Below are 11,796 nucleotides of genomic sequence, written 5' to 3' on the forward strand. Positions count from 1 at the left end.
AGTTGTTAATACTGCTTATCCGCTTTTCCAGTTCTACTTGTCTCACAACAAACGTGTGTGTGCGTGTGTTGAATGAAAGGCTTTGGCGTGTGAAGCATGCTTCCACAGTACATTGTTTGACTGCACAGCACGATAACGCAATCAGTGTTACTTTGTCTCGCTGAGGGCAGGCCTACGCAGTCAAAGAAGGGATCACAAATTACAGTACAAGTACGACGCTAAGGAGTTCAGTCTCACTTTAAGGTAAATCTTTTTTTTTTTTTTAACAACTTTCGGTAATTTAACAATGTTGTAGTGAAGAGTAGGTGTGTTTTGTTCGCACTATCAGGATCTTCAAACCTGCTTGAGGAATGGATTGCAAATGTGACACAGGCAACCCTGAGGATGCACTTCCAGGTAAACCCTGTTCAATATTTTGTCTTCATGGTGTGCTGAAACCACATGCATGTCAATTCATCTCTCAAAATCAGAACATCGTAAATGCTGTAAATGAAATGCCTTACATGTTAGTACGAACGTTCACTAGTTTGAAAAAATGACAGCACAGGCACTCTTATAATGTGAGTTGTATGTTTTGATTGCTGTGTTGAAATAAGTTGCATTACTAATAACAGATATGTACATTTATAAAGTGGACAATATTCTATAATTTGGCTTTTGTGTTTTCATAGATGTTTGTTTTTTTTCATTCTTTATTTTACACCTGTATTAGTATATGAGTTATTGCTACTACTGTCGAGTGCAGGGGTTCGTGTTAACTTTTTTGACTTCGGGGCCCAACTTTTACACTCAAATTTCAACACTGAATTAGTAATCTTACTCTTGATTTTAAACATATTCAATAGTTATATCTAACCTACTGACAGTTTAACAGGATAAACTTTGTCAAATGATAGATTATTATCAAGGCTTAGGTCAGGCTTATTAGAAAAATAAATAATCAAATACATAGCAAAAAAAAAAGGGACTCAAAACTGATGGAAAATAATTTCCCAAACAGTTACGCAGTGCTAAAATAGATAATTTCTAACAAAACAAGTAATATATATGTTTCTTAAATAAACTATAAATAAAACTGAAGTGCAAATGAAAATACAGCTTTACCCCTTTTAGTCATAATTTTTACGCTTAAAAAAAACTTCTCTATGACTTCAGCTCCAGACTTCATCTGTTTGTTTGATATTGTCATTACTGCTGCAAGTGGTAGAAAAGTGTAGTACAACAGAGTACCAATCCATACGGACCACAGCTGGGAAACTGATATTTTTTGGCCCCCTGCCCTATGGTTAAGAAACACTTGTCTAGTGTGCTGCCGACAGTATTGCACTACAAAACCACAAACTTGTGATAGGGACCGAACTTCATGTTTATTTACAGAGATAAACAAGTGACGTAATCCAATATTCTTCAAAGGATGCACGCAAGAATTTGAAGTAGGACAACACACATTATAATAACATGAACCATTGAGATGTGTTCTTTACAAGCCTTTGATCTGAAGTTTCTTCTTGCTCTGGGTCAGATTCTGGCTCGAACATGTAAGGTTGGATGCTAAAACCTGTCGCTGTTACTATTTCTAATAAAACAAACAATATAGATCTAATGTATGCTATTTCTCAGTACCGAGCTAAAAGTGCATCTCAACAATGGCTTCCAAGGCGAGGAAGCACTTCCAGTCAGCGTGAAGGGGTGGGGCGTAGAGGGGTTCATTTGCATCCAATAAGTTCCGCCTCCCAAAAAAGCTAATTTTCAAAGACAGTTAGAAAAATGTTTGAAAATGGTTCTGTAAAGCAAGATTTTGACCAAAGCACCACCATTAAAGGCTTTATAGATCACAATATGTTTTAAAATCATATGACCCATTTAAATTATAATTTAATGTAAATTACAGGAGAACTGTAAATTAAATCCCGCATAGAGTAGGTTTGGAGGGATTAGTGTGTATTCCAAAGAGGGGTATGAAAATACAAATTGTATTATTGGTCCAATATTAAGGAAATACAGATACTTTTTACTTGGACATTTTTCATGATTTATCTGTATCAACACATCTTTTTGTGAATAATTTAACAATTTATAATACTACTAAATAAGACCATGTAAGGGCAGACACATTGTCTTTTTTACATTAAATTGTTGGTGCAAAATGAAGTCAAGAGTGCAAAAGAAATCAACAAACGCTTATCACGCTTGTATCAGACTGATAGCGATACTACTCTGTGGAATGCTAATGTCATGATTGTCTTCCTTGTTTAGGCTGGTGGATGAACAGCGGCAATATCCAGATTACCGTGGTGGGATATCTTCTCTACAGATTCTCACAGAGTCAGTCACCCAATGACACAAATGTTAGCGACAAAAAAGCAAATGTATTGACGCACATGTTGACAGGCCTGTGTTGTTACACTGATAATAGGCAAGAATCTTGATTATACGAAAGTAACTGAATAAATGTTCAATAATCTGTCACATGCTTCTTGTTTAAAGTTCTCCCTCAGAGAAGAGTGAGGTTATTAAATTGAGCTTTCCTTGTGATGTTCACACGGTAACATACTGATTATTATTATGGGCCTCCTGCAAAGCTTTGTGTTTTATACAAGCAATTTAGCCAATTTTGTATGTTTGAACCTAAAAATTCTGGATTTTGATCCTTGGCGCCATCTTAAAGTATGCCAATTGTTCTCATGTTAGCATGCTAACATTTTAGATCATTTTGTCTGTTTAAATTTAAAAATCTGAGCTTGTTATACTTGCCGCCATTTTACAAGTATGCTAACTTTTCTCATGTTATGTAAGCATTTTATGCTAGCATTTTTAGATAATTGTGTACAATAAACCTAAAAATGTGGGATTTTCATACTTGGTGCCATTTTACAAGTATGCTAACTGTTTCCATGTCCGCATGCCAACCGTTTATGTTAGCATTTTAGCTAATGTTAATTGTTAAATCTCCAAAAATCATGGATTTTTATACCTGGTGATTTTGATACTTGTTAGTAGCCAACTGTTGCCATGTTAACACGGTAACGTTTTATGCTGGCATTTTAGCTAATACTCGTTTAAACCTAAGAATCAGTGCTTAAAAGTATGATCATTTTCTTATGTCTTGCACTATTTATGCTGACTATTTATGCTAGCGATTTGCAAATTTTACGTGTTTAATCTCAAAAAACACGTTTTTATACTTGCCGCCATCTTGCATGTTTTTCTATGCCAACATGCTAAAGTTAGCCTGTTACCTTTTTACACTTGCATTTAGCTCATTTATATATTTGAAACTAAGAATCATGGATTTTTTTACTCTGTGACATCACATAAATATTCTAACAGTTTCTTCGGTAGAATTCAAACATCAGAATATTATTATACTAACAGTGATAGAGAAACTTTTGTAGGATAATTTTGCTTTTGTCTTTAAATAAAAAAGAAATGCCCTAAAGGCAGCAAGTTGATCTTTAAAGGGGAACGCCACTTTTTTTAAATGTTGCCTATCATTCACATTCATTATGAAAGACATGACGATGGATGGATTTTTTTAATGCATTCTAAATATTAAATACATTTGATCAAAAGTCTGCTTACAATGGAGCCTACGGGAGCCATTCAATTCTGCCTGTAGAGCCCCTAAAAAAACATCCAAATACCTCCATACATGATGTATGTAATGTAGTAACGGTCACATAATAAAACATCACTTACTGTGCAATAGAAAAGAATAGAATAAAAAGTACTTTATTGATCCCTGGGCGAAATTCAGCACCACAGTTCGCTCACAATAGACAATAATAATAATAAAAAATATAATATATACAATATATTATATATATATTATATATATAATATACAATATATGAATAATATAAATATATTATACATATATTCTACATTTAAGTGCAGTCAAGAAGGAACATATGCATTATACAGTCTCTGCTGTCATTAGGATGCCGATTGCTGGGATGTTCATATATTCCCAATTAAATTAAAAATGACTCATAATCCTCATGAAGAAATGGGGTAGAGGGGAACAAGTGTCTTTTCGTGTCGTTCTCACCATTTTCGGGTCCTATATGGCTGTGAAAGTGTACCAACTTTTTGGAATACCTACTCAGACTTCTTCTGTCCAGGTGAGATGCATGATTTATGATTTCCAATAAACTTACAGGGAGAAAGGAAGCGAGGAAACAGCAGACCACTCAATAATGTAAACATAGGGACACACGGAAGTGATTATGGCGCCACTAAAAATAGTTTGTCTGTGTTAGTACATATAACAATAATATCAGTAATACTTGGTTAATATTCAAGTCACGAAATGTAAATTGAGTATTGTCGGCGCTTTTTGAATGGTTATCGGATTTTATGGACGGAATACTAGAGCTCTCATTGGCTCTGCTGTAAGCGGACTTTTATTTACGTTTATTTGGTATTTAGAATGCATTTTTTAAAAATCCATCCGTCATGTTTTTCGTAATGATTGTGAAAGATAGGCAAAATTCAAAAAAGAAGTGCAGTTCCCCTTTAAGCAACCTAGGACCAGAAGTTCAAAGCACCTTGGGTATTTTCTAGTTATTAATATTATTTCAGCTTTGAAATAACAATGCAATTTTCTGGAACCAATGATTCGAGTGAAACTGTCTTATCCCCGCAGCCCTTCCTGCACTGATCAGATGGCCAATTCGTATCTTCTGCTCCATAACTGGTGAGTTACGTGACGCTCATATACAAGAAGTCAAAGGTCGTCACGTGCTACCTATTTTAGCCCTTTAATATCACACTCAGAACTTTATATAATGTGCATAATACAAATGATTATGTTGTGTTGCTTACTGCAGGTCTGTCAGCTCTTTGGGGCTGGGTGAGCCGCCTTGTGGGGACCCTCCGAGGTACAACATGGAAAAAGAATCCCTTAAAAACACAAAAAAACAACGCTGACCTGACAGCAATGCTTTGTATTACAGGAATCCAGAGCCTGTGTAAAGGGCTGTCTCGAATTTGGAAATTCTTTGTAGGTAAAGGCACTTTTTTAGAAATTGTCAATGTTTTTCTGTTTTTATTAAATGAAGAGTGTTGTTAAAATGCATTTTGAAATCGGTGGAGGGATTTTTACATTTTTCTATTTTTATTTTTTTTACGAACAAATGAAAAAAAATTAACAATCACAATAATCAAATTCCTCCATCAGCATTTTCATCGAAATTCAAATGGATGCTTCCTATCATCAGCGCCATCACAGGTCAGTCCTTTGATACATTTTGCTTGTAATTTTATTTAATATTAAATAATACAGAGTAGGGCAGGTCTATTCAACTCAGTTGTTTTGGGGGCCACATTTCCAGAGACCTACACTACTTCTCTCTTTAGTATCATTCTTATTTTGTATATTCTTAAAAATCTGCTGTTTTTAAGGACTTAAAAGCTAGTCAAACATCTTCTGTATGACAGTGCTTTAATGTTTGTAGGAATCTGCTGCAAATAAGTTTTTTTGAACTCGCAGGTTGGTCTGGTGTTAATACCGGGCCGGATTTGGCGATCAAGTTGAATACATTTTTTAAAATCCACCCATAAAGAGGTTATTTTCCATGAACATGAACATATTATTGTGGTGCTTTAGTGTGACAAAGTCCAACATAGTTCTTGCCACACCTCACTGTCTTGTATCTGTAATAGTAGTAGTGCCTGAGCTCTCTGACTCTAGTCACCATGTAATATTACTAGTGTTGTCGAGCGATTTAAAAAAAAAAAAGTAATTCATCTTTTTTTAATCTCACCTCAAAATGCTGAAAAAAAGCCTTTAATTTTTGATATTTTCATTTAAATTCATCACATTTAGATGGGTAATTAAAGAACAAAAAAGTGGCTTCATAAAATAATGGCATGTTATTAATAGACTTGAACCGAGACAAATGAAAATATTGACAGACAGAAAATGTAGTACTTTTTTCAGTCACTCTTGCAAATAATCGTGTTGTTAAATTTTTTTTTTTATAATACAGTGGAACTTCGATTCAAGAACCCCTCTTTTTGTAAACTTTTTGATTTACGAACTATTAGATTGAGCCAAGTAAGCCTCTGTGTACAAACGCTTCATTCATAGGCATTTTGTGCTTGCTCGTATTGAAAGATTGAAAGTTTTTAATTGTGATGAGAACTGACTTTTTTGGAAAAGGGTGCCAAAGCGGATTTATATCACAGTGAATGAAAAAGCACTCCTTCTCACTCAGCGGCATCTTTTCCAAGAGCACACACACTCACATAGCCCTTCCCTCCCATCTGCTCCTTTCTCTCGCTTGAAAGTGGATTTTGCATTTTTAAATGTTTATTATTGTAGCAATATGGTTGTTAAAGATAAGGATTTTTGAGATTTCTGATCGTTTGTGAGGGCACTAAAGGGACTAATGTGTGTGTGCACGTGTTGGCAGAGCAGCTGCATACAGGACAGTTCAGCTTGTCGTTTTGGCTTTTTAATTAAGAGATAGTTTATTCGTCACCCCCTTGTTATGTTTGTTTGATATACAGTACCATATAGCACTTTATATTGTGTTCAGAGTGTACAAACCTTCACTGAAATATTGACTTTTGGCAAGGCTGGAACCAATTATTCATATTTACATTGTTTCTTATGGAGAAGTGTGCTTCACTATACAGACTTTTCGATTAACAAAACCTGTTCAACCAAGTTCATAAGTCGAAGTTCCAATGTATGTTTTAGGATTTTTGTAAATAAACCTGACTGACTTCTTGCCACCTATGCAGGGTCATCGGGTGCTGGTTCTTTGGAGCTTGAGAGAACCAAACTGAACCTCTCCAGTCCAGTAAAATCAAGCCTCAGGCTGATCCTCCTGGGTCCTGCTGGGGGGGGACGCACCTCAGTGGCAAACACTTTGTTGGGATGCAGTGTAGCACAGGCTGAGGGACCGCTCATGGAGAGCACCATAAGAAGGTCTGTAGTAGATGGTAGAGAGGTCACCGTGATTGACACCCCCGATCTTCTGGGCCCGTCGTTGGGGAGAAACCAGAAAGCGAGAGAAACTTTGAGGAGCATTCACCTTGCAGGCCCTGGTCCAGACGCCATCCTGCTAGTGATGCGGGCACCACGCTCCAGCAAGAGCGTGCAGCTGGACGCTATGCGAGTCATCCGAGCTGCCATGGAGCTGTTTGGAGATGAGATCCTAGAGTACGTCATCCCAGTCCTCACCCATGCTGACGGTCTGGGTCGAAAGCGCACTATTGAGCAACTGCTGGATGTGGATGCCGGAAGTCTGAAGAGACTGACATCTCTATGTGGTCAGAGGCCTGCGTTGCTGGACACCAGGCCCGATCAGCCACCGGAGGTGCATAGTGGCGCACGCGGGGAGCTGGTGACACGCGTGATGGAGCTGAAAGCCACGAGGGGACATTTTTTTGTACACGAGCTGCAGAGGAGGGAGGAGCGCTTCAGAGAGGAGCTGCTCGGTGACATGATGTTGGCACTGGCCAGAAAAGTGGACTACATGTAAAGCAGGCATGTCCAAAGTGCGGCCTAGAGCTGTTTTTATTGGCCTTGGGCATATTCTAATAATAATGTAAGATATTACACTAATAAATATTTAAAATTTGTGGAATACCACAAAGCTAAGATGCCAGTTTTTCTTCAAATAGCTTAGCATATACCAAGCTACTACGGATTAGTTTTTTATTCAATTGCCATGCAATTTTTGAATACCTGCTACCTTTTGATCAGAGTAAAATTAAAGTGTTATCGAGGTCAAATATATTTTTTGTACAACCAATGTTTTCGCACGTTCTGGTGAGAGGTCGCCACAACGAGACAATCTCATTAAGATTTGGCTTGGATTTACACCAACGTACTTAATGACACAAACCCATGCATCTCTCTGTCAATTGAAGGCAGAAATGAGTAGCATCACAACATGCCCCTGTTTGTACAAACTATAATTATATGATAGTAATATTCACTTCTTCCTGACAGTGCTAATACAAACAGTTTGCATGCTTCACATCAAACATTTAAGTTGAAACAACATCAAATTACTTTTTTCTTTTAAGTCGAGTTTAAAGTGTTAAGGTACATTTACCTGATACACAACTTACTCAGGTCTATTAAAAATATGAGTTAAATGTACCCAAAGAGAATGTACAAAATCCCAAACCAGTGTAGTTGGCACGTTGTGTAAATCGTAAATAAAAACAGAATACAATGATTTGCAAATCCTTTTCAACTTATATTCCAATTGAATAGACTGCAAAGACAAGATATTTAATGTTCAAACTGAGAAACTTATTATTTTTATACACATAATCATTAACTTAGAATTTAATGTCAGCAACACATTGCAAAAAAGTTGGCACAGGGGCATTTTTACCACTGTGTTACATGGCCTTTCTTTTTAACAACACTCAGTAAATGTTTGGGAACTGAGGAGACCAATTTTTGAATCTTTTCAGGTGGAATTCTTTCCCATTCTTGCTTGATGTACAGCTTAAGTTGTTCAACAGTCCGGGGTCTCCGTTGTCGTATTTTACGCTTCATAATGCGCCACACATTTTCAATGGAAGACAGGTCTGGACTACAGGCAGGCCAGTCTAGTATCCGCACTCTTTTACTACGAAGCCACGCTGTTGTAACACGTGCAGAATGTGGTTTGGCATTGTCTTGCTGAAATGAGCAGGGGCGTCCATGAAAAAGACGTTGCTTGGATGGCAACATATGTTGCTCTAAAACCTGTATGTACCTTGCAGCATTAATGGTGCCTTCACAGATGTGTAAGTTATCCATGCCTTGGGCACTAATACAGCTCCATACCATCACAGATGCTGGTTTTTGAACTTTGCGCCTAGAACATTCTGGATGGTTCTTTTCCTCTTTGTTCCAGAAGACACTACGTCCACAGTTTGCAAATACAATTTGAAATGTGGACTCGTCAGACCACAGAACACGTTTCCACTTTGCATCAGTCCATCTTAGATGAGCTTGGGCCCAGCAAAGCCGGTGGCGTTTCTGGGTGTTGTTGATGAATGGCTTTCGCTTTGCATAGTAGAGTTTTAACTTGCACTTACAGATGTAGTGACCAACTGTAGTTACTGACAGTGGTTTTCTGAAGTGTCCCTAAGCCCATATGGTGATATCCTTTACACACTGATGTCGCTTTTTAATGCAGTACCGCCTGAGAGCCAAGGTCCGTTATATCATCGCTTACGTGCAGTGATTTCTCCAGATTCTCTGAAACTTTTGATGATATTACGCATCGTAGATGGTGAAATTCCTAAATTACTTGCAATAGCTCGTTGAGAAATGTTCTTCTTAAACTGTTCAACAATTTGCTCACGCATTTGTTCACAAAGTGGTGACCCTCGCCCCACCCTTGTTTGTGAATGACTGAGCATTTCATGGAAGCTGCTTTTATACCCAATCATGGCGCCCACCTGTTCCCAATTAGCCTTTTCACCTGTGGGATGTTCCAAATAAGCGTTTGATGAGCATTCCTCATCTTTCTCAGTTTTTTTGCCACTTGTGCCAGCTTTTTCGAAACATGTTGCAGGCATCAAATTCCAAATGAGCTAATATTTGGAAAAAGTAACAAAGTTTACCAGTTTGAACGTTAAGTATCTTGTCTTTGCAGTCTATTCAATTGAATATAGTTAGAAAAGGATTTGCAAATCATTGTATTCTGTTTTTATTTACGATGTACACAACATGCCAACTTCACTGGTTTTGGGTTTTGTATATTAAACCAACTCAACATCTTTAAGTTATTACAACTTTTGTCAAACATTTAGGTTTACAGTTCTCAATCTATTTAATTATTTTGGACATTCATTTCATGGTCGAAATCCCTTCTTTAGCTGATCAACTCTGCTTCTTTTCTGCTGTGGCATCACACAAAAAAACAAACAAGAAAAAGGACACCCTGTTACAGAAGGTCATGCTTCAGCTCGCGACCTGACCCCAGGATGCAGAGACGGTAAGTAAAAATATGTATTTGCACCAATGTGGTCGAAGTAGTGGCCCACAGGTAAGTCAAAAACTAGCCAGAAATAGATGCAAAAAAAAAAAAACCACCACAGAAAACCGAGGCAGAAACTTTGCTGGCTTGTGTAGCAAACACATGCAGAATACATTGAACCAGCGCCGTTTAACTGACACTGGCTTATGGTGATCCTCCTGTCTGCCAATCAGGAACAGGTGGGGCACTTATGTGGTTACTGTGATCTTGGTGCGCAATAGGGGTATTAAGATAGTCTTTTTTTGTTTTATTTTTATTTATACATAGTGCAATCATTAGTGTGCAAGATGTATTATATATTACTAATTTTTTGTTTTTCATTCCGTTTTACTTCTATGTAAAAACCTGCACTGCAACAACATAATTTCCTCATTGTGGGATGAATACAAATCTATAGCTATCTAAAGATGCAACCTGACATGCCAAACAGGAAATGGAACTTAAAATAAGAGTGCTGGACAAAAAATAGAAACCAAAATGTCAAACAAGTCCACACCTATGACACAAAGCAAAGGCAAAACTCTTGCTAATCACTGAGTTGAAGTCTTGGTTGGTATTGTACAGCTAAACATTGCGATCAACTCACACAGCGGAATAGAATTCCCAAACAAAGAGTCCCATGTGTTGGAGTCGCAATCTTTGCTTTTTTATATTATTAAGTAAGACTGCTGAATAAGCCACCATGGGACCAAAGAAAGTTGCGAGTGACAGCACTTTGATAAAGAAGGTACAAATAAAACACTATGAACTCAAGAAAAAAAAGTTACAATTATACAATACAATTAACTACATAAATAGTGATTCCAAAAAGGCTTTAAAAGTCACATACCTTGCCATTTGAAGCAAGATGATTTGAATAATTGGGTGAAAATTGTGTTTTCAATTCGTAATATGCACGAACTTATCCCACAAAATGTCTGACTTTCAGGGCCTTTTTATTTTTGTGCCCAGCATGACATTGTCATTAGAGCTGGAAATTGAGAAAATGTGTCACGTTGAACATTACATTCCAATGCGTTCACACGGGGTTGTTGTAGAGATTAGCTGCACTGAGGGGAAAAAACTTAGTGGAACTTTTTGGTGTAAACATATGACAAATGTTATCACCAGCCAGCTGCGTTGGCCAGAGACATACAGTACCTGTGTGTTCTTCTCAGCAATTACAGGCAAAATCATTTCATGATCTTGAAAATGTTAAAGTAATACCAACATTTGCAGTGTATAATAAAGTACAACTTAAGGGTTGAACTTCATTTAAAACATAAACATGTTTACTACCATCTAAATACGCTTTTTAACATAACGAGAGCCTTCTAGACATGAAATAACACCCTTTGGTCACCTTTATAATATTTTAATCCAATGTAGTAAATTAATGCTGGCAGAGACTGAGCCACTCAGTGACCACGATACAATCAGTGGCCATGTTTGGTCTCTTCCAGTGGCCGAAACTAATGTGGTATTATTTTTTTAAATGCTTAATTTTGATCAAAGATTTTGTAAAATATGCTTAAAAAAATCTACGATGTAGGGAAGCCGCAATATTTCATGTGGTGAGAATGACTGTACATCATATTTGAACGTTCAAAGATCTAATTATGTATTATCATTAGGGATTTGTCGTTCAGGGTTTTGTGCTGAACGGCCCATACTAGAGATGTCCGATAATATCGGCCTGCCGATATTATCGGCCGATATATGCGTTAAAATGTAATATCGGAAATTATCGGTATCGTTTTTTTTATTATCGGTATCGGTTTTGTTTTTTTTTGTTTGTTTTTTTATTAAATCA

At 37.0% G+C, this 11,796-nt stretch overlaps 1 protein-coding gene across 1 annotated transcript; it reads left to right on the forward strand.

Annotated features, from left to right (window-relative positions):
• Window positions 1–33: 33 nt before the first annotated feature.
• LOC133655732 (uncharacterized) lies at window positions 34–7,659 on the forward strand. The gene is made up of 8 exons (XM_062056159.1): window positions 34–243; window positions 329–396; window positions 2,257–2,325; window positions 4,649–4,699; window positions 4,833–4,883; window positions 4,959–5,009; window positions 5,183–5,233; window positions 6,754–7,659. The coding sequence occupies exons 2-8, from the start codon at window positions 351–353 to the stop codon at window positions 7,494–7,496; spliced, it is 1,062 nt and encodes a 353-aa protein (XP_061912143.1). The 5' UTR covers window positions 34–243; window positions 329–350; the 3' UTR covers window positions 7,497–7,659.
• Window positions 7,660–11,796: the final 4,137 nt, after the last annotated feature.

Source organism: Entelurus aequoreus, linkage group LG08 (assembly GCF_033978785.1).
Source record: "Entelurus aequoreus isolate RoL-2023_Sb linkage group LG08, RoL_Eaeq_v1.1, whole genome shotgun sequence".
Classification (NCBI taxonomy): Eukaryota; Metazoa; Chordata; class Actinopteri; order Syngnathiformes; family Syngnathidae; genus Entelurus; species Entelurus aequoreus.

Bases quoted from the DNA above. Each gene is read 5' to 3' on its own strand.
- LOC133655732 (XM_062056159.1), top strand. From the start codon at position 351: ATGGATTGCAAATGTGACACAGGCAACCCTGAGGATGCACTTCCAG. The intron at 4,700-4,832 runs GTGAGTTACGTG...TGCTTACTGCAG, and splicing joins TATCTTCTGCTCCATAACTG to GTCTGTCAGCTCTTTGGGGC. The intron at 4,884-4,958 runs GTACAACATGGA...TTTGTATTACAG, and splicing joins CCTTGTGGGGACCCTCCGAG to GAATCCAGAGCCTGTGTAAA.